The 21,917-nt window shown below is 38.2% G+C and overlaps 1 protein-coding gene across 2 annotated transcripts in view; it reads left to right on the top strand.

Annotated features, from left to right (window-relative positions):
• Positions 1 to 19,416, top strand: part of ACBD3 (acyl-CoA binding domain containing 3) — a 34,061-nt gene extending 14,645 nt beyond the window's left edge. Inside the window, exons 2-8 of one of the 2 annotated variants that reach the window (XM_030761751.2) lie at positions 1,496 to 1,637; positions 2,283 to 2,423; positions 5,264 to 5,422; positions 7,144 to 7,318; positions 11,114 to 11,300; positions 13,209 to 13,493; positions 17,279 to 19,416. In XM_030761751.2, coding sequence (XP_030617611.2) covers positions 1,496 to 1,637; positions 2,283 to 2,423; positions 5,264 to 5,422; positions 7,144 to 7,318; positions 11,114 to 11,300; positions 13,209 to 13,493; positions 17,279 to 17,490 — 1,301 coding nt within the window. In that variant the 3' untranslated portion in view covers positions 17,491 to 19,416. Of the gene's footprint in view, positions 1 to 1,495; positions 1,638 to 1,801; positions 1,870 to 2,282; positions 2,424 to 5,263; positions 5,423 to 7,143; positions 7,319 to 11,113; positions 11,301 to 13,208; positions 13,494 to 17,278 lie in introns of those variants that run through there. The other variant, XM_089907326.1, reaches the window with a different exon arrangement.
• Positions 19,417 to 21,917: the final 2,501 nt, after the last annotated feature.

The following is a 21,917-nucleotide window of genomic DNA, read 5'->3' as shown; positions in this document are numbered from 1 at the left end:
GTGTTTCATTTATACCACAGGCTGAATATGACACATTATTTAGCTGTTCCCTTACTGATGAACTTTTAATTTGGTTACAGTAACAAGAAAAGAGTGCTGCAAGAATATCCCTATATCCACCTGCTTTTGTGTATTTGGGAGTGCTTATCAAGGGTAGATGATGAGAATTGGAATTATTGGACCATAGGGCATCTACTTATAATTTTGGAATATATTGCCAAACTTCCTTCCAAGATAACTGTAACAGTTTATACTTTCAACATTAGTGTATGAGAATGGGTACCTGTTTGTCCTGTCCTTACCAACTCTTGATGTTACTTAACTTTTTTAAACCTATCTGATGGCATTTTTTTAACCTATCTGATGGCAGAAAGCATCTTAGTATCTAATGGTTTCACTTTCCATTTCCTTGACTAGTGAAATTGAGTATCTTGGCATGCTTATTGGCAACTTCTGTTTTTTTCTTCTCTGAGTTTCCTGTTCATATCCTTTTAAACCATATTCTTCTCTCATCATCAGTGATTTTCTTTTGGTGACCTCTGTGTACATGGATAAAATTTGTAGGCAAAATATACTACTTTCTACCTCCTGTTTTGTTTGTTTTGAAATTTGGTAATCTCTTATTATCATTAGAATCAACCAGTAATTAATCCTACCATTTATCAAAGAAGTAGAACTATTCTATAAGGACTTCCCATTTACCCAGTTTCATACTACTTTGGAATGTTGTTGGTGGTAGTTAAGTCTCTACAGGTCAGATTGGCTTCTCTCATAATAGCCCATTGGAAATCTGCCAGAGCCAGCCATAATACGAAGGAAGTAAAAGGATCTAACAGTTATTACCATTAATACTATCCTGTTACCTCTGAAGTATCAGGGGACTTTTCACTTTATTGGTAAACAAAGAGGTTAAATGGTCCTACAGCTAGGAAGTGTCTGAGATGAGATCTAAACCTAGGCTGTCTGATTCCAAAGACCCTTCTACCACATCATAGTGCCTCAGTGGGATGGATGCTTTTTGAATATAGCCTTTCAAAGTATATGTAATTGTCTCTTATGTTAAAAGTGCTTGATATAAAATTAGTTTTTAAACTACTTTAAGAAATGATTGCTGAACATTTTTAACATTTGTAAAATATGTCAAGTGGTACACTAGTATGTGTGTCCCTACTGTAGCTTGACAGATTGGTTTCTCTTTAGTAGCGGCTTTTTTTTTTTTTAATTTAAATGTAGTTGATTTACTCTTTGTAGTAGTTTTAACATAAATATCAGTACTTAAGCTTTATTTTTAAAAAATTAATTCAGCATAAAGTGTTTCTATCTTGGCTTTGACTATTAAAATTTAGTACTTGAAATTAAAATCTCCCTATAGTGGGGTTTATATATATCACAGGCAATTTGTGATATACCTTACAGCAAAATTTCAACATATAATCCTGAAAATTATGTATTTTGTCAGTGCTAATTGTTTTCTTTGTATTTATTTTTCTTAAAGAAAAAGATGGCAAAGCATTTCATCCAACTTATGAAGAAAAACTGAAGCTTGTGGCACTGCCTAAGCAGGTTCTTATGGGTCCATATAATCCAGACACTTGTCCTGAGGTTGGATTCTTTGATGTGTTGGGCAATGACAGGAGGTAACGGTGTTTTATTGTATAATGAAGTTAATGAGAGTAATGTTGAAAAGGGTACAAAGTAAATTGATTAAGATGTATATAGTTGGCTCGTTAGCTTTAGAATAAGAACTAAACAAACATTTTTGCTTGCAGCTTTTGGAGTCTTCAGACGTTTATCTGTTTTTGGCTCGGAGATGTTTATGGCTAAATATTGTGGAAGAAGTTTACTCATCTGTTTATGAACATACGACAAGTACAGCTTCATTTGATTCTTCCTAAATGATATTTAAAAAGCCATTTACAATGTAGTAATTGATTCCCTTATTGGGATATACAGAGTTGTGACAAGAAAGAATATATTAAGCATTTTATTCAGTTAAGGCTAAAGTATGATATAAGAAAAGTAAAACTTTGATACCTTTTACTGGTATGGAAATTATCAGCAGTGCAGTTAAATTGTGGTTTACAACAGTAAGTTTGGTTTGTATGTGGCATATCTAATTTAGTAAATCACTACCTGCTTGTTGAAGTTTTGAACCTTTTGTTTATAGTAGAATTATTCTTCATTTTAGTTATAATTGAGACTTGTTCATATTTAGGTTTAAATTAAATCAAATTCTCATTGTATTAAGAAGAGGAAGTAACTTTTCTTGTTATTCTTCACAGGAGAGAATGGGCAGCCCTGGGAAACATGTCTAAAGAGGATGCCATGGTAGAGTTTGTCAAGCTCCTGAATAGGTGTTGCCATCTCTTTTCAACGTATGTTGCATCCCACAAAATAGAGAAGGAAGAGCAAGAAAAAAAAAGGTGAAGTTTGAAGGCACAGAATACTTTACCCTTGAGCAGCCTACTGCATGGTATACTGATGCTTTTGCTTTATGGATGTCTGTTTTAAATCAGGTGTCTTAGTTCCATTGGATCCCCACTTCTTATGGCAATTGCTCAAACTTTCCGATGTGAGCAGGTGTTTTTATTATGAGTTTTGAGGGGAGAAGGTTGGCTGCTTCCGTCTGGCTATACCTTTAAAAGTAACCACCCATCCATCATGGCAGCATTCCTTTTGTGTTGCTACACTAGGTTTCTGAGCAAGCACAGTAAGCTCAGCCACTCCCTTCCTCCTTACCCTCTGGTCTGACACCCTTTGCTGCTGCCTCCCTTGGGTTTCTAGAATATTCATACTCCATATCATGGTTATCAGCTGTGCTACATGGTAGACCTTATATAGGCATTTCATATTGGCTATGGCTTCCAGATGGCTTATTATTTCCAGAGGTTGCGTGGGGAGCTGTTGAATGCGCTGTTTGTATGTTTATGGGATTCTCTGTCATGATTGTGAACTCAACAGAATTATAGTTAGCCCTTTATTTATTTATTTATTTTAATATGTATTTATTTGTTTATTTGGTTGCACCAGGTCTTAGTTGCAGCAGGCAGGCTCCTTAGGTGTGGCATGCAAACTCTTGGTTGCAGCATGCATGTGGAATCTAGTTCCCTGACCAGGGATCAAACGCGGGCCCCCTGCATTGGGAGCATGGAGTCTTAGCCACTGTGTCACCAGGGAAGTCCCCCAGTACTTTATTTATCTAGAGGTTATATTTTCAAAAACTTTGACAGTCCAAAATTTCTAGGTAATGAAAATAATGCTGTAACACCAATTTTCCCTCAGATTATATTATACTTACTTTAGAAACAGTTGGTTCTCTGGTTTCCCACCTTAACCTGGATTGGAAATAACATTAGAAGAAAAAATAGCCTAACAGTGAGGGAGGAGACAGAAACCATGAAAAATAGTTGCAAGAATGATAAAACTGTGGCAGTCAGGGCTAATGTGAAAGTAAACTCTCTATCACTGTATTATGGCGTGTACAGCTTTTATGCTTGCAGTTATAACTCCTGAGTTACCAAGAGACAGAGTATTGGGTATAATTTATTTCTCTTTAAGCGAATAGAAAATACCTTAATATATTTCCAGAAGATACTTATCCAAAGGAAGATAGTTTTTAGCCAGAGAAAAAGTTTGATTCCTATGAGAATGCAATGAGGTTCCTTTACTGGAATTGATTTATGTGCTGCAGTCCTTTGTGTAGTGATATTGGATCATTGAGGTGTAGCTGTGTCTTTGGAAGTAGTATATATTGCTTTTTAAGGTCTTTTTTAAAAAAATATTTATTTATTTATTTGGCTGCGCTGGGTCTTAGTTGCAGCATGTGGGCTCTTTTAGTTGCAGCATGCAGGATCTAGTTCCCTGACCAGGAATTGAACCCGGGCCCCCTGCATTGGCAGCACAGAGTCTTAACCACTGCACCGCCAGTGAAGTCCCTTAAGTTCTTTTTTAATGATAAATTGAATACTTAAGTTACTACTCAACATGTAAAACTGTATTTTTCCTTTTAAAAATATACCTTTGTCATGAGATGAGGTCCATGTAGAATTCTTTTAAAGCATTTAAGACTAGACTTCCTCTATCCTGAAGCTTAAGCTCTGGTTTATGGAACATCTTGCCCTGTGTACTATCTGTGACATATAAAAAGTAGGTCATGTTTTTGCTGTAGTTTGAGACTTGGTTGTGGCTCGGGCGTGTTAATCACTTATAGAAGTTTGGGGAGAAAAGGGGTAACGCACACACTTCTCATGGAGGGCCATGACATGGTGTCTCCTCTGAGACCCCTCAGCAGTCTTCTCTTTCATCCCATCTTCAACCTCCCTGCAGTCCTCACAACTCTCAGCCTATATGGCCTCCATTCCTAGTGCAACAGAGTCTGCTCTCCCTCGGGAGAGGGGCTGTGGTGGTGAGCAAGAGCTGGGTAAGGGCTGCGCCTAGATCCCCAACTGTTCTTTTCTTTTTTTTAATTAAAAGCTTTAATTTTTTTTTAATTTCAGAAATTATACATGAATATAAGCAATATAAATGATTTTCCATTTATGACAGTATATGAAGCACAAACTGAAAACCTTCCTTCCCACCTTACTTTTAGTCTCACTCTCCTCTCCGTGGATAATAGCGGACAGATTTAAGGTATATCTTTCCAGGCCTTCTTCTATTTATTTACCTGCTTTTTCCATTAGACATATATATTAAATGTCTTTACATATTGGGCCATGTAGTCCTATTCTTATTTTATGGCTACGTGGCATTTCAGGGTGGATTATTCATTTCTCTACACATTTATTGTGTGCTTCTTCTTTCCCACACTGTGGTAAGCCCTGAGGATATAGCAGTGTGAGATGAGCAGTCTCTGCCCTTATGGAGCATGTACTTAATGAGTAAGGCAGATGTATTGCTAACTTTATCACACGAATTTAATTTCAACCACAGCAGGTAGTATGAAGGAAAAACTTGTGGTGCTGTGAGCATATCTTAGAAGGGAGGTTTCAGGGTATCGTAATGTTTTAAGTGGTACCTTACTGATGGACTCCTTTTTCTGTTGCTGTGAAGCAGTCATTGTTTTTGCTGTGATCTGTGTATTTTGAGATTGACTCCATATGATAAATTTCTCCTCATGAAGTATATGTATTTCAGATTGTGATAAAATTATCACATGATTCTCTAAAAAGCTTGTGTCAGCCTTCACTGGGAAAGAGTCTTAAATTATTTTTAAACGGGATTCTTTGTTTAGGGTTCATTCCCTCTGTCCTTTACCTTGTAGGAAGGAGGAGGAAGAGCGAAGGCGGCGTGAAGAGGAAGAAAGAGAACGTCTGCAAAAGGAGGAAGAGAAACGTAGGCAAGAAGAGGAAGAAAGGCTTAGACGGGAGGAAGAAGAGAGGAGGCGGATAGAAGAAGAGAGGCTTCGGCTGGAGCAGCAAAAGTACGCGTGTTGTGTGGCTTGTGTTTCACAACGAGCAATGGATTGCCACACTGTTGTGCTTGACCGTTTACCATTGTGTGCCTTGGAATAATTCTCTGATTTGTTTGACTGGGAAGTCGACCAGCATTAGCTGCTTGCCATTTGTACCAATGATGTATTACCAAGGAAGGCCTCATCTTAAGCATCATTTGGTTGCGAATGAAGAATGTATTAGAAGGATTTGGAATTTGCTCCCAGAACCCAGGCACTAGAATAGGAGCTGAGGTTGCTTGCTTGCTCTCTGTCTTTGGGTCCACACAGTCTCTTGTCTTTGCTTCTCTCAGCTATGTCTCTGTTTCATTCTTCCTATTCTCTGCAAATTGTCACTCTGCTTTGGCATATGCAAGGCTGTCCTAGCCAAGATTTATGTGGTCTTTGTTTTCATGCATCTGACAGAGACTGGCTGGCATATGAGAGACCCAGTTACAAATTCCCAGGCCAAAGGATCTAGTTGGTTCAGCCTGTTCCTAGTCTCCTAGTACAGAACTTGGGAGCTGAAGCCATTTCTTATTCAGTAAGGGCTGTGAGAGCAGCTGTCTCAGAAGGGATTGGTTCTTCCAGAGGGAGCTGTGGGAATAAGGAGAAAGGGATTAACGCCCATAAAACACTGTGGGAAGAAGGCCTAGGGTTCTAGAGGTGGCATGGAATATAGATTAAACAAGAGGACATGCGGGTCCATTGTTTTCTCCCCATTATTTCTGAGTAGTTCCTCAGAAAAGCTTCAAACTGACCCAGGGCCTCAGTCTGCCTTGGAGAGAGACTATGACTGCTACTCTTTTTGAGGGGAGAGGGGTGCCCTAGATGGACCCAGTGTCATGTTCTATTCAGGAGTTTGTGAGATTCTGCTTTGTTATTATCTGTTAAGAGATGGCTTTGAGGTGTTTATGTTTGGTCACATGACTGACTTAAGCATGTGGTTCCTCTGGAAAAAAAAAAAAAAGAAGAGTAATAGTTTACAGAAATCAGTATCTCTAAACCAAGTGTGCCCAGTTATTATCTTCAGTATTCCTCTTTAAGGCAAGCTTTACATTAAATGCCAAGGGCACTCAGATTTTCACTGGCTTTCTTTATACTTACCAGAACCATCTGTAACATCTTTTAGCTATTCTGCCTTTTCATGTATTTAGGTAGAGAAACCATGGCCAACAGTTAAATATCTCATCGCTGCCATAGATGACAACCCATCCTTTTACAACACCGTGTTTAAAGAGTATAGGCTGGAGCCAGACTTCCTAGACTTGAATCCTGGCTCTGGCATCTACTAGCAGTGTAATCTTGGGCAAGTTACTGAACTCCTCCATTTCCTGCTTTGTGAAACCCTACCTCAGAGGGCAGTTGTGAGAACTAAGTGGGTTAGTACATGGAAGTGCTCTGAACACTGCATGGCACATAGTAAGGGCACAATAAATGTTAGCAGTTATGATGGTGGTGGTGATGATATGCTTATTATTCTCCCTCTTCATCCCAGATTTTCCTTGAAAAACCTATGTGAAAGATTAGGGGCCAAGTTTATTTTCTTATTCTTTGTCTGGACCTAGGACACATGTTGATTGGTATACATTACTACCTTAGTCGTTTTTAAGAGTTATGCATTATAAAAATCAATAACAAGGACATTTTATTTTGTCATGAACAATCAATCTCCTGTAGTCAGACTAGTGTATATTTTTTAATGTTTTTAGGCAGCAGATAATGGCAGCTTTAAACTCGCAGACTGCCGTGCAGTTCCAGCAGTATGCAGCCCAACAGTATCCAGGGAACTACGAACAGCAGCAAATTCTCATCCGCCAGTTGCAGGAGCAACACTATCAGCAGTATATGCAGCAGTTGTATCAAGTCCAGCTTGCACAGCAACAGGTACGCTAGATAACCCCCGAATTCAGCCACAGACGGGGTTTTTAGTTTCACGGGAACGCACGTTCTTTTTTAACAGTTGCTGATGAATTTTGCATTAGTTAGCCTCTCAGGTATAACGTAACTTTTAGATGACCTTTATTAAGGGAGATTTTAACATTGCACTGGCAATTAAGAAAAGAAGGATATGATATTGAAGCAATAAATGAAGTGGCCACTATTATATTGTCATACATGTATTTGGGATTTGTATGGACCTAGTGTTATTCCAGTGAGTTTGACGTAGATTCTAATAGTGGTCCTGGAACCATGAGGACTTGGGTGATTAGTGCCCCCACAGGCTTTGCTTCCACATAGGAATATGCGGTTTAGGGGAAGGACATGCGACTGGAGGTCACACACCACTTGGATTCTGTCCTGGCTTCGCCATTATCTTGTTTGATCTCAGACAAGTTACCTATTGCTCTGATTTTTCCGCCTTTTCTCCCCGTCAGTAAGAATGGGCTATAAAATCCTGGTACTTGTCTTGTTAACCTCACAGGACTATCAGAGGAATAAAATGAGAAAATAGTTACTCTGTGAAAGTATTTGGTACATAGGGAAGATAACTGATTTTACATTCATTTTTTTACATCTTGCAGAGGCATAAAATGCCTCCTTAAAGTTAACGTAGCTAAGTTTACGTATTTAATTAATTTTCACTTATAAAGCAGTTACTACCTGTCCAAATACCTGAATGAAGTAAAGTGTTGCAGGGAATTGCCGGGCGGTCCAGTGGTTAGGACTCGGCACTTTCACTGCCAGGGGCCCAGGTTCAATCTCTGGTCGGGGAACAAAGATCCCGCAAGCCACATGGCATGGCCAAAAAAAAAAAAAAAAAAAAAACCAAAAAACACAAACTATGTTTCTCTGTAAATTTAATAAAATGTTTTATAAAAAAAAAAAAAGAAGAGAAGTGTTGCATTATAGTTGCTCCATATTTCTTGTTAGGCGAAGTAATCTTTGTTGTTTTGCCAGGCTCTTTAAATTCCTTGAAAATTAATCCTCACCTAAAATACGTTTTCCCCTGAGTCTTTAACATTTAGTGAGCAGCTAAAAGGCACTGCAGGTTTTGTATAATCCGTGAGAAGAGGAAAAGGATGTCAAACTAGAGTTACAAGATAAGTGGTATTTTGGAGGGATTTCTTTTCTGTCCTCTAAAGCCTGTTTCTACTTTAGCATGTCACTCCCCGTTTCCTGCTTCTTTGATGGACATTGAGGTAATTTTTTAATAGGCTAGCTCATTACACACTGTCCTGCTTATAGGCTGCTATCACTTAGTCATAACAAAGTCAGTCATATAGGGGAAAACCAAAAATCTTTGAAACAGAATTGGAAAGCCATAGTTTAGATTGCAGTGAACAAACTCAAGTTTATCAAATTGATTGATTGTCTCTGGAGAGAGAGAAGGAGAGGGACTGGGGAAGGAGCAAGGGAAACTTCAGTCCCATAAAGTATTAATTTTTATATAAATACTGAGCAAAATAACAAAATGGGAACACTTGTTAATTTGGGGGTGTGGTTACATGGGTGTTTGTTACATTGTTCCTGTGCCTTTCTGTTCTTTTAAAAACTTCCTGGAGTATAGAAGAGAGATTATGTAAATACATGATTACAGTCTATTTTATGTAATAGATGTATATTCATAGGCAGTGGGATCCCGGGGTAGGGAGTTGTTCATTCTGCTAGAGAGTTTCAAGAAAGGCTTGAAATGGAGAGGGACCATTTGAGCTGACCAATTGATCATCAACAGAAATGCTTTTTTTGCTTTCCTGTCATGCAGTGAATGTTCTGAGTGTGCTGACTTGTTTTGGTTATATGCCCTTTTTCTTGAAGCTGGTACTCTTTTAGAAAACTGATGTGGAAATTACTGAGAATCTAGGCCTTGGAAGAAGGTATTTTAAACTCTTAAGTGTTTTGCCAACCTGCACTAGCAGCAGAGAGAGGCGTTGCTGTTTGAATAACTGGTTTGTAAATGATACGTTAAATGAAATGTATATACAGATATGCCAAAATATATCATTATCCCTAAACCATGAAATTATATTATAAAGGCTTTTTTTTCCTGGGTTTTCTTTTTTTTTTTAACTGTTGTAAATGTATGCTTACTTATTATAATTTAGTGTTTTAGTTTAAAAAGTTACTGAAATGCCCCAACACTCAACAGTAGACTGGATAAATAAATTTTGTATTTTCACAGTGGCATATCCTGTCGCAATGCAAACAAACAAAATAGTTATAATTACTTGTGATGAACCTCACAAACAAATGTTGAGTAAAAGAAGCCAGACACAAAAAAGAGCATATATTATACAGTTTCATGTATGTAAAGTTCAAAAACAGGCAAAGCCAAATCTGTAATATTACAAGTTAGAATAGTTGTTACCCTTGGGGGACTTTCTGGAATGGGGTACCAGGAAGGGTTCTGACATGCAGATAATATCTTTTTTTTTTAATTTTTATTTATTTTTTGGCTGAGTTTGGTCTTTGTTGCTGCGCGCGGGCTTTCTCTAGTTGCGGCGAGCGGGGGCTACTCTTCTTTGTGGTGCGCGGGCTTCTCATTGCAGTGGCTTCTCTTGTTGCAGAGCATGGGCTCTAGGTGCGCAGGCTTCAGTAGTTGCAGCAGGCAGGCTCAGTAGTTGTGGTTCGCGGGCTTAGTTGCTCCGCGGCATGTGGGATCTTCCTGGACCAGGGATCGAACCCATGTCCCCTGCATTGGCAGGCGGATTCTTAACCACTGCACCACCAGGGAAGACCCACAGGTAATGTCTTGATCTGGGCATTGGTTACATGTGTATGTTTGGCTAATGAAAATTGATCAAGCTGTACATTTATGATTTGTATACTTTTCTATATGTACATTATAATTCACAGTTCCCCCAAAAGTTACTCAAGTAATACTTAGGCATTTCTAGTAGTATTAATATTTATTCATCTTGATAGGAGAGGAATGTCCTAAAGTAGTTGTCCTTTAGATTTAAGATGTTTTTATTCTCCATTTTGACTCAGAGGACATTTTGACTTCATGTTTATGAATATACATATTTTAATCATAATTATGTAAACAGTGATGAATTTTCATTAAGAAAGTCTTTTGACCTCAGACTCCATTTTATAAGCCTATTTAATTTTTAGGTCAATATTTTTTACATGATTAACAGTTTGTAGTTTAATCGTGATAAGAATTTTTCTGTATATAGTTTACAGTGAAGATTTAATTTATTGATTACTTTTGTCCATATTTGATTTGTTGGTTACTTTGGGGGCCCTTATCAGGTTTCACCAGTTATAGCTTCTGCCTTTATGAATTTTCTTCTGTGACCATTTATTTCTACCAAGTTTAATTTTTCTGATTCAAATTTTATGTATCTGAATTTTATCAAGATTTTCTTTTATCAATTTTAAGAACAGATGTTACTGTGTTCAGTTTTTACCTATAATAATTTTATTTTGGGTTGATTATTTCTACCTACTTTAATTTTTCCTGGTCAGTTTTTCTAGTGATCCTCAGGTCACAAAAATGTGATCCTCAGTTACAGTTTTTTTGTCCACGTTAATATTTTGACATTTTTAGCTATCAGTTTGATATTGTGATACTAATATTCATTATAGATAGGATAAAAACTGATAAAGTTTATTAGTAATTTCTTGGAGCTACTTGATGGGGCAAAAACATAGGGTCAGAATGCATTTCAGGGCCAATGTCTGGTTTATTAAGCCTTCCTGGTCAGTGTATCTTCACTCTTTCTTGACTTATAGGCAGCATTACAGAAACAACAGGAAGTACCAGTAGCTGGGGCTTCTTTGCCTACATCATCAAAAGTGAATACAACTACGCCAAGTGATATGATGTCAGTGAATGGACAGGCCAAAACCCACACTGACAACTCTGAAAAAGAGCTTGAACCAGAAGCCGCAGAAGAAGCCCTGGAGAATGGACCAAAAGGTATGGTTTGGCATATGTGCTCTTCCATCCACATGCTGTAATTCAGACTTCATGAAAAGCAAAAGTCAGGAAGTCAGGTTAATTAGCTTTTGAGAGCAATTAGGTATTTGTGAGAATTGAACGCTTTTTCACTCTTTAGTCTGAATCTGGTGCTTCTGGTGACTCTTTGAATAGTTTAGAAGAGCAAATCAGATGTCCTTTGGACACTTTGGGTTGTCTTGTTGTATATATTGGTTATCTGTCGCTGTGTGATACACTGTACCTGAATTTAGCAGCTTAAAATAATAAACATTTATTATCTCTCACAGTTTCTGTGGGTCAGAAATTTGAGAGCTGCTTAGCTGAGTGGTGGTGGCTCTGGTCTCTCATGAGGTTGTAGTCAAGATGTCGGCTGGGACTGCAGTCACGTGAAGGCTTGACTGGGATTAGAGGCTCTGCTTCCAAAGTGGTTCCCTCCCATGACTGGCAAGTTCGTGCTGGCCGTTGGCAGGAGGGCTTCAATTCCTTGCCCCATGAAGCCTCTCCAAATGGCTGCTTGAGTGATCTCAGCACAGTGGCTGGCTTCCCCCAGAGCACATGATGCAAAGGAAAACAAGGCAAAAGCGTCAGTGTCTTTTATGCCCTAGCTTTGGAAGTAATACATCCGCACTTCTGCCATATTCTGTTGGTCCTGATGCATTTTGGGTGGTAACCTTACAAGTACATGAATACGCACAGCAGAGGATCACTGGGGGCCATCTTGTAGATTGGCTACCATATATTTGCAATATATTTTTGAGACAAAAGTACCATGTTACCAATAAGAATTTAGGTTTTCAAAGGTCTGCTTACCTTTTCATGGGCAGCTCATTCATTTATTCAGCAATTGGTTGAAGATCTTCTGAGTGTTGGGCTACAGTGGTGAAGCAAAATTACACACATAAAATGAGCATTGTGGCTATGGTAGGTACTGTGCTGGAGAGAAAGGTCTTTTATGATGTGAGAGCACATAATATGGGGGCTATGACCTAGTTAGAGAGGTCACCAGAGGTTTTCCTGGGGGAAGGGACACTTGAGCTGAGAGATCTGAAGCAAGAGTAAGAGTTCACTAAGTAAAAAGGAAGAAGAGAACATTTCAGTGACGGTGATCAGAGATGGTAGTGTGGTTCATAAGAAAGTTGATTTCAGAGTTCTTCCTTATTCTTTTTAGAACAAGTAACAGATAATAGTTTCAGAAAAGACCTTGAAATACCTTGGTTCACACAGCACCCCCCTTTTTTTTCCTATTAAGAGTTCACCAGTATTTTCAAATGAATCTTTTGTCAAAGGCTCTGTGAATAACTCTGGAAAACCTGTTGAGTACACGTAGATACTGCTCAGTAACAAGACTTCACCCATTTTTACTCAGTCGCTAGCGGTTCCATTCCTATCCAAGTTTTTCTCTTTCTTTGAGTTCTTTTAGAATAGCCCCTCCCCTAGAACTTTGGTTTACTCTGAGGTCAAGACTTTTTTCTGACAGAGAGACTGAAGTCAAAGCCCAGCTTTCTTTGTTCACATCCAAAAATGAATTTATTTCAAGTCCAGATCTCTCTTCTTTGTTAGAATGTTTCCCTATCTCCAGCTAGGAAGTTTCCAAGGTCATTCTTCAATGCCCATATGCAATTAGAGTGTTGGAAAAAATCCTCCTTAAGACTATGGATTGCATTTATTACTTAAAGTGGTATGATGACCTCTAAATACCTATGGCATTGTTAAATGTAGTAATTTGCGGGGAGACTTCCATGGGGAGGCTTTTAAAGTCCTCAATCTAAGGTAGACCAGATTGCACTTGGTGCCTTCATGTGTCTGAGCAGGTCATCCTATGCAAATGTTGCTGCCTACTGGTGAAGTCTCATCCTCTTTAGCCTTTGTAATTCCTGTTGCCTTTAGAATCTCTTCCAGTAATAGCAGCTCCATCCATGTGGACACGACCCCAGATCAAAGACTTTAAAGAGAAGATTCGACAGGATGCGGATTCTGTGATTACAGTGGGCCGAGGAGAAGTAGTCACTGTTCGAGTACCCACCCATGAAGAAGGATCATATCTCTTTTGGGAATTTGCTACAGACAATTATGACATTGGGTTTGGGGTGTATTTTGAATGGACAGACTCTCCAAACACTGCTGTCAGCGTGCATGTCAGTGAGTCCAGCGATGACGACGAGGAAGAAGAAGGTAGAGCCATTGGTCCATATTTAGTAGCTGGGTTGTGTGTTGGCAAAAATGCTAGCAGTTCAGATGTCAGCCAGCCATATGCTTCCTAACTAACACTTCCTGGACGGGAATCAGTCGCTTCATTAGTGGGACCTTGGGCTGAAAAGATTGTGAGAGAAGCTAGCCTCTTAAGGGACTGGGGCCTGAACGTGAATTTTTTTTAACACCGGGAAGGTCTGTTTGACAGTTTATTTTACCGCTTTCTGAATGCTGTTTTACTTCCAGCCTTGTGTGTTGAAAAGCCAAATGTGCAAGGCCATTTTGAAAATTTTTAGAAGAGCAAGCAAGAAATTCTGCCAACTCTGGAATTTATTTAAATTTATATTTCTGATATCAGCTTTCTAGGTTGTTTTTCTAAGATTTATTTTCTCTAACTAGACAAAATAGAGTGTTTCCAATGACCGTCTAAACTATCTTGGTCTAAGGAGTAGGTTGTGAAATGTATTGCTTACTAATTGAGAAGATGGTCTCTTCAGTTTTGTTATCCAGAAAAGTTAGAACGCAGGGCTTTTGTACACACCTAGTAAGCACTTAAGTATTTGTTGACTTGAGTGACAGTAATATGGAAAGAGTGCCCTGACTGGGAGAATGGAAAAGCACCTTCAATTCTGGCCCTAACTAACCTTTCAGGTGACTTGTAAACAAACTGCTTATTCTTGAAGAGTGTTGGTAATCACAGAGACTCCATTGGGATACGTTTAAAGAGGTAGTTGTTGGAAGGTGCATGGAGGGGGGCTAAAAGTTCAATCAGCTTTTGATATACAAGTTCAGTTACATCACCAAGACAGTCTAGGCCCTTTAGGGTCATGTATGGCAACACACACACATGGGCCAGTGTCATTTAGGAGCTACTTTGTCTTACATGGCATTTTGTTTTCAGCAAATCTTTATTTCTAAGTACCACCAGCAAGGTAAAGCATTGCCCATAAATACTACTAACGGAACCAGAAAGAAAAAAAATGTAAGAATGAGGAAAAACAAAAAGAAAAGGTGAGAGAGAGACCTGAGATTGCAGGGCAGGTGCCACTACCGTTGTCTTAAGTGCCCCTCAGCAACATCAGGACCAGTAACTAAGCCATTTACTAGCCTTTCTGATGCACATGGGGACTCATTAAAATCAGATGGTTTGCAAATGTTTGAGAAGGGGAGTTTGGTTTTTTTCTCTTTTTAAATTTAATTTTATTTATTTTTTATACAGCAGGCTCTTATTATCTATTTTATATATATTAGTGTATACCTGTCAAGGGAAGGGAAGTTTTTGTTGCATGTGCAAATTACTGTACTTTGTGAATAGTAAGAAGAATTCTCTGTTAAGAAATGGGTTGAGGTAATATATTTCTCCTGGCTTGTAAGCCAGGTAGCTTTTAAAGGAGATTACTTCCTAGTCTGAGCCCTCAGCTGATTATCATTTTGGGGTTATTGCTGTTGGGAAGAGCACTGGTAAAAATGGCTGGGGTCCAGTGCCTGACTAGAGGTAAGACATCCTTGACCTTTGTTCTAATGTATGATAGCCCTCAAATGGAAAATGGCATTACCTATCCTTGTGCTGTTCCTAATCATAAAATGATTTGCAACTAAAAGTAACCCATTAAAACCTCTACATTAACAGTAACGACAGTGAGGGGAGTTCCCTGGTGGCCTAGTGGTTAGGATTCCGGGCTTTTACTACCATGGCCTGGGTTTTCAGTTCCTGGTCAGAGAACTGAGATCCTGCAAGCTGTGTGGTGTGGCCAAAAAAAAAAAAAAAAGCACAACACTGAGGATTTATTGCTCCCCAGAATTGTTCCCTAAGAGTGAGCCTGTCTCCTTTTTGAAGATTTATCTCACAAATGGCTTTTAGCCATATGCCTCCTTATGGAGGCTACTGTGTCACCATGTCTTATCCACGTTGTGTACTTTATTTTATGGGGGGTCCTTTTAGCTTGGTTTAAGATGGAAGAGGAGTCCAGTTTTTTTGTTTGTTGCTTTAGTTTTTCTCCATTAGGTCTTGAAAGATAGAAAGATGGAGGAGTTTGTTTTCTCTGAAGAAAACATAATGGTAATCCATCATCCTGCTGTAGTTCTCCACTTGATTGTTTCCAGGTCTCAAGTCTTTGCTTAGATTGATGAAAGATGCATTGTTCGTCTATCCCAGTAACCTTCAGTTTTATAGATTTTGAACAAAATTTGGATCTTGAATTAATGGGGCCTGATAATCTGTTTCATGGATATTCTTATGGGCAATAGTGTATAATTTGAATGGCTTGTATTTCGCATTTGCAAATGGAGGACATTTAATTTTCAAGTAGTATTGCTGTGTTAAGGCAAATCTGACTTGGGCCCGTTTATAAGTGTCATCTACTTTTTTTTTTTTTTTTTTTTTTTTGCGGTACGCGGGCCTCTCACTGTTGTGGCCTCTCCCGTTGCGGAGCTCCGGACGCGCAGGCTCAGCGGCCATGGCTCACAGGCCCAGCCGCTCCGCGGCATGTGGGATCTTCCCGGACCAGGGCACGAACCCGTGTCCCCTGCATCGGCAGGCAGACTCTCAACCACTGCACCACCAGGGAAGCCCTCATCTACTTTTTAAAAATAAACTTTTCATTTTAGAATAGGTTCAGATTTAGAGAAGTATTGGAAAGATAATACAAAGAGTTCCTATATACCCGACAACCCAGTTTCCCCTATTATTAACACCTTGCATTGTACTGTGGTATGTTCATCATAGCTCATGGACCAATATTGATACATTATTAACTAAAGTCCATATTTATTCACATTTCCTTAATTTTTCCTAATGTTCCAGGATCCCATCCAGGATGCCACATTACAGTCACCACATCTCCTTAAGCTCTTCTAGACTGTGAGAGTTTCTTAGACCTTCCTGGTTTAAATTCCTAATAGTGGCCCACTGACAGGCGTCACATAATTGACTCATGTCTCTGTAATTCATTCTGTCATGTTGTAAACCTGAAAGTCTTTTAAAATCTATGCTGAGTATTCCCTTGATCTATTTTCCTTGAGGCTGTTTATATTTAATATGTTAAACTGAGACTTTTAAACTGGTTCATAGTTCTCATTCCTATAGGTTTCTACAGGTATTTTTTTTTTCCTGACCTCATATCATTACAGTTCAGAAAACTATTAACTGGGGCAAACCTAGAATCAGAGTTTATTTTTTGCCACTGAGATCATCCCTGGGTTTCACAGGCCTAGTGAAAATAATTGAATTTTCAGAGTGTCTGAATGTCTACCTCTCGAGTGTGGCTTTCTCATTTTACTCTTTATATTTCAGATAAATAGAAAATAATAGTCCTCATAAGCTCCCTTCCCACCTTCCTAAAACAAGAGAGGACTTTCATATTGTTGAGAAGAGGAGGATCAGAGTAACATTTTCCCTGGTCTCACTCAGATCAGTGAGATTCCACCTGTTGGGAGGAATTAGGAATTGAGTGGATGTGGAAGGGAAAAAGTGGGGCTCAGAAATAGGAGCAATGGTGTGAGTACAGAGAGGGAGAGAGGATGCTGACTGCTGCCACCACCAGATGTTTGCCGCTGGGCTTCCAGGGCCCAGACAGTGCTTGGTACACATAGCAGCTGCTCAGGTATAGAAGGAATCAACACATGTTTGCCTGCAGAAAGTTGTAGAATGGATTGAGAGAATTCCTAATGAGCAATTTCTCAAAGAAAGGATGGAGTTTAAGATGCTTGAGGCAAATGTGGTTTTCCTGGATCTGTTCACAGTGACATGTCTCCATTCTTTCTCACAGAAAACATCAGTTCTGAAGAGAAAGCCAAAAAGAATGCCAACAAGCCTCTACTGGACGAGATTGTGCCTGTGTACCGACGGGACTGTCATGAAGAGGTGTATGCTGGCAGCCACCAATATCCAGGGAGAGGAGTCTACCTCCTCAAGTTTGACAACTCCTACTCTTTGTGGAGGTCAAAATCGGTCTACTACAGAGTCTATTATACTAGATAAAGATGTTACAGAGTCTGGAGTCTAGGGTTGGGCAGAAGATGGCATTTAATTTGGAAATATCTTTTGACTTTTGTGGAGCATTGCAGTCTGTGTTTACCCTGTTGATTTTGGTCTGATGGTTTGTGACTCTTCTTGGGAATCAGGATTTCCTTGAAACTCTTGAGCATTAGTACTTTGGGGTTAAAGGGACTCCTCAGACTCATCCAGCCCTTTGGTGCTGACCAGCAGAGTCACAAGTGGATGCTGACGTTACATGAGCTACGTGTTAAATTTTTAAAGTCTCCGAAATAAAATAGCTCAACATTGACCCCACCTGGCTGATGGTTAGTGCATTGCTGCCTGCTCTGTGTTTTATGAGAGCACTTAGTTCCTTTACAGTGCCCTCTGAGTTGAAATCCTTTGTTAATAGTCTACATGAGGTACATCTGACTTTGATCGAAGGTCACCATTTTTAAAACTTAAAAACTTAAGACCTCACGGATTATAATAGAAAAAGAAATTGCCTCAACTTGATCTTGTTCTGAATGACCCAGATTGTTTTTGCTTTGGGTGCAGCTGTTTAGTTCAGAGTTATGTTACAGATAATTATTTTCTGAATAATCTTAATATAGAATGTTCAAACCTGATTGATAATTGAAGTATCAAGATACATAGAACACTTCAAACATCCATCTTAGCAAGCCTCCACAAACTCTTGGCCCTTTTCTCTTCATCTGGTATTCATAACTGCCAGTAGCAATGCGAAATCAATTCATTTTTGCCTTGATTTGGCTTTACGGAGCATCTCCAATTGAAACTGTTCTCTACACAAGCATCTAGTTAGGGATTTTGTAAACTTAAAATGACACCTACTGAATTGAAATACATAAAATCATTTAAATATAACTCAGTGTATGGGGAATAACATTGCACTAATATGGAAATCACTGCCAGAGACAGTCCGTTTTCTTTTGATTTGATACTACTTAGGCATACACCCTACATGATTCCAGTTGGGAATTACGAGAAAGAGTTGGAAATGCGTATGCCTGTACTTAAATTTTTTTATAGCTTTAATCTGTATTATGTCTTCATTGATGGAAAGAGGTACATCTTTGTTTTCCTTACTGAAAACAAATATGGATTAATTGCCTCAAATTTGTATAAGTGATTGACTCGTCTGGAGATTCTTGTTTTCAGAAGGGAGGGTGGTATAGATAGAAAAATCACAAAGATGGCAGTATACACATAATGCTGTTATTATATGTTATTACTGAAATACTTAGATTTTTAAAATTTCAAATCACAAATCACTTCTTGTAGGAGGGTTTCCATTGATTAGCTGCAGTGTATACAATTCACTACATATGGGGCTGTTTGTTTTTTGTGTGCTGCATTTCTTTCTGTTTTTCAGTACCTGGTTTTGTACATATCTAACTCTGTTCTCTTTTGGTTGTTCAGAAACTGGATTATTTTCTCCTAAGCGATGCTTAATGTGTGTTTTTTAATTTTGATTTCAGTAGTCCCAGCTTATGGATGTCCGTACTGTTACACCAGGTTTGTCAAGCTGTCCATCAGCTCTCATGTGTACATGGTATAGAAACCTTGGGGTTAGGCACTTCCTGGCTTTTTTTTTTTAATGAGAAAACACTGTATTTAAAATGTAAAATAAACTTTTAAAAAGCAGGCACTAATATATATTTCTTCCAGCCTTTGATTACAGATTTTTCCTTGCACATGTTAAGATGAATTATCCTCCAAAAATATTGTTCTTGGGAGCAGTGTATGTTACTTGACGTAGCGGCAATTCCTGTCACATGTTCATGTCAGAACATTTTTGGTTTTAAACTTTTTTATTGCCTTTGGCTGTTGATTAGTATATTACAAGTGCGATTTCAAAAAGATCTTGAAAATAATATATTTAATCAATTAAAATGTTTATCTGTATCTTCTTGATGTTTCATTAATATAGTTACTCTTTGAAGCATTAGTTCTGTATTTCATCATTTGGGTAGGACAAGAAATGTTTTAAATGATCTTTTCTGTTTTAGAAAGTTAAACAACAACAAACTTTCTGGCTAATTATTTCGTTTCTGCTGTGAATTACCCTAGTTAAAATAGGTTAACAGTTTTTCAGACTTCTTGGTGGAAGGGAAAGCGCTGACTTTTCTTATTGACAGTGACATTATAAAAGTATTTCCCCTTCCAAACCACTTGTGTACCATGTTCCTTGAAGACGGAATATGCTCCTTTAAAATATCTCCTGAGGTGTGGCGCCTGGGAAGCAGCAATGAGAGGCATGCCCCAGTCAGTGTGATGTGGAGTGCCACAAACTATTCTAAAAATGACCCCACTGAAATGCACGGTCACTTGGACATCAATTTTTTTTTCTCGTTTGGAAATTTGGAGAGGCTAGATGAAGTTGCCATCTTTTTTTTTTTTTTTTTTTCCTTTCTGTGTAGTTTGTTGCTACCATGAAGGCAGATCATAGAACAGTTAAGGAGAGTTGTTGATGTGTGAGCACATCTTAGAAACCATGCTACCGAGTCTTGACCATCTGCTTTATGGAAGAGAAGAAACAATTAGTTCAAAATAGCAAATGATTGCTAATAATTCCTTGGGACTTAGAGTGCAGTAGTCTATAGCCAAAGCTTCTTCTCAGTTCAGCACTTCTGTCAGCAACATAAAAATGTATGCATGTATTCTTGGGGTAGCACAAGTCCTAATTTCATTTCCATTCACTAACTTTTCAAAATGTGTGTGAATAAATATTGGACTTTAATCTCCATACATTTACCTAGGGTTCCTCAACTTTCTTATTGAAAGTTTTTTAAGACCAAGTTGATTATTGTCCTTTCAACACCCTTATTTTGAGTTTATTACATTTTTTCAGTTGCTTATTATATTGCTTGATTTGTTCTGTAATTAGAGATGTAAGCACTAGCTCTATTTTTATTAGTTGACAGGTCACTTGTAAGTTGCAAATTGATTAGGGTACTTAATTTAGTACAGAAAACTAAGTGGCTGACTTTTTCAGAACTGACATTGGCATTTGGACTCAGGCAGTCCAAACATGGGGTAAACGTGTAAACTGAGCAGTTAACTCATCTGTGTTGAAAGCTTGTGTGTGGTTGCTTAGTTCAACCCTATGGTGAACTGGTGATTTGCAAGTCTGTTTCTGAAAAGAGCAAGTACAAATTGGATTACAAATGCCGATTTTTTTTTAACCTTTCTTTATGGCATATCTGTACAATTATAACAATTTTTACCCTTTTCTAAGATCATTAATTTAAATATATCCAGTATGAAGATAACATAACTTTGGGGGGGGGCATGGCAAAATGCAGAAATATAAACATGTTTTTCAAAAGGTCTGCATTTTGCACTTAAAATTTCAGGTTGCGTTTTGGAGAACATTTCCTGTTAGTAGGTTTGGGTCTACTGTGTTCTTTCAATCTGCTCTATGTTCTTCTGTGGAGTGGCTCTTTGGCCATTTTTTGTTAGTGAACATTTTTGGTTACTTCTGGTTTTTTTCTTATAAATGGTGTTCCAGTGAACACTCTTTTATATGTCTCTGCATATGTGCATGACTTTTTCAAGAGTAATACCAAGTAGGGAATAGTGGAATTGCTGGATAAGTTCTGTGCTTTTTTTTTTTTTTTTTTTGGCCACATCACATGGCATGTGGGATCTCAGTTCCCCGATTGAACCTGCACCCCCTGTATTGGAAGCACAGAGTCTTAACCACTGGACTGCCAGGGAAGTCCAGTTCTGTGCATTTTTAATTTTAATTGTCCTCCAAAGTGGCTGAACTAATTTTCCCCCTAATACACTATGGTGGGTAGCATCTGAGAATACTGTTTTTTTCTCTTTTAACACTTGATATTATCAGACTTAAGTTTTGGTTAATCTGATGGGTGAAAAATGGAATTTCATTTTGTGTGTTTCCCTGATAACCAGTAAGATTAAGCATCCATTTTTATTGTTAATATGTATTTCTTCTCTTATAAATTGCCTGTTTATGTCCTTTACCTATTTTCAGTTGGGTAATTTTATATTGATTTATTAGCATTTAAAAAAAATAGTTCGTATACTTATCATACATTATATGTAAGTATTTTCTCCCAGTTTATTGCTAGTCTGTTAATTTTGTTTATGGTGTTTTTGGTGTGTGTATATGTCTGTTTGGTCATAGAAGTTATAAACTGTGTTGTCAATTTTATTCAGTTTTTTCCTTTATGGCTTTTGCTTATTTCCATATATATATGAGTTTGTCTGTGAACTTTGTTCCATTTATCTGTTTGACCATGTATGTGCTAATACTACACTTTGAATACCTGTAGGTTTAAAATATATTTTGATACAAGGTGAATCTCCTCTGTTCTTTTGATACTTTTTCTTGGCTATTTTTGTACCTTTCTTCCATATGAATTTAATCATTAGGGTGT

Source organism: Delphinapterus leucas, chromosome 1 (genome assembly GCF_059928025.1).
Source record: "Delphinapterus leucas isolate spDelLeu-1000000601 "Yukka" chromosome 1, BTC_Dleu_Yukka2, whole genome shotgun sequence".
NCBI lineage: Eukaryota > Metazoa > Chordata > Mammalia > Artiodactyla > Monodontidae > Delphinapterus > Delphinapterus leucas.
Note: the sequence above shows the minus strand (reverse complement) of the source record. Positions and strands in the feature narration are given on the sequence as shown.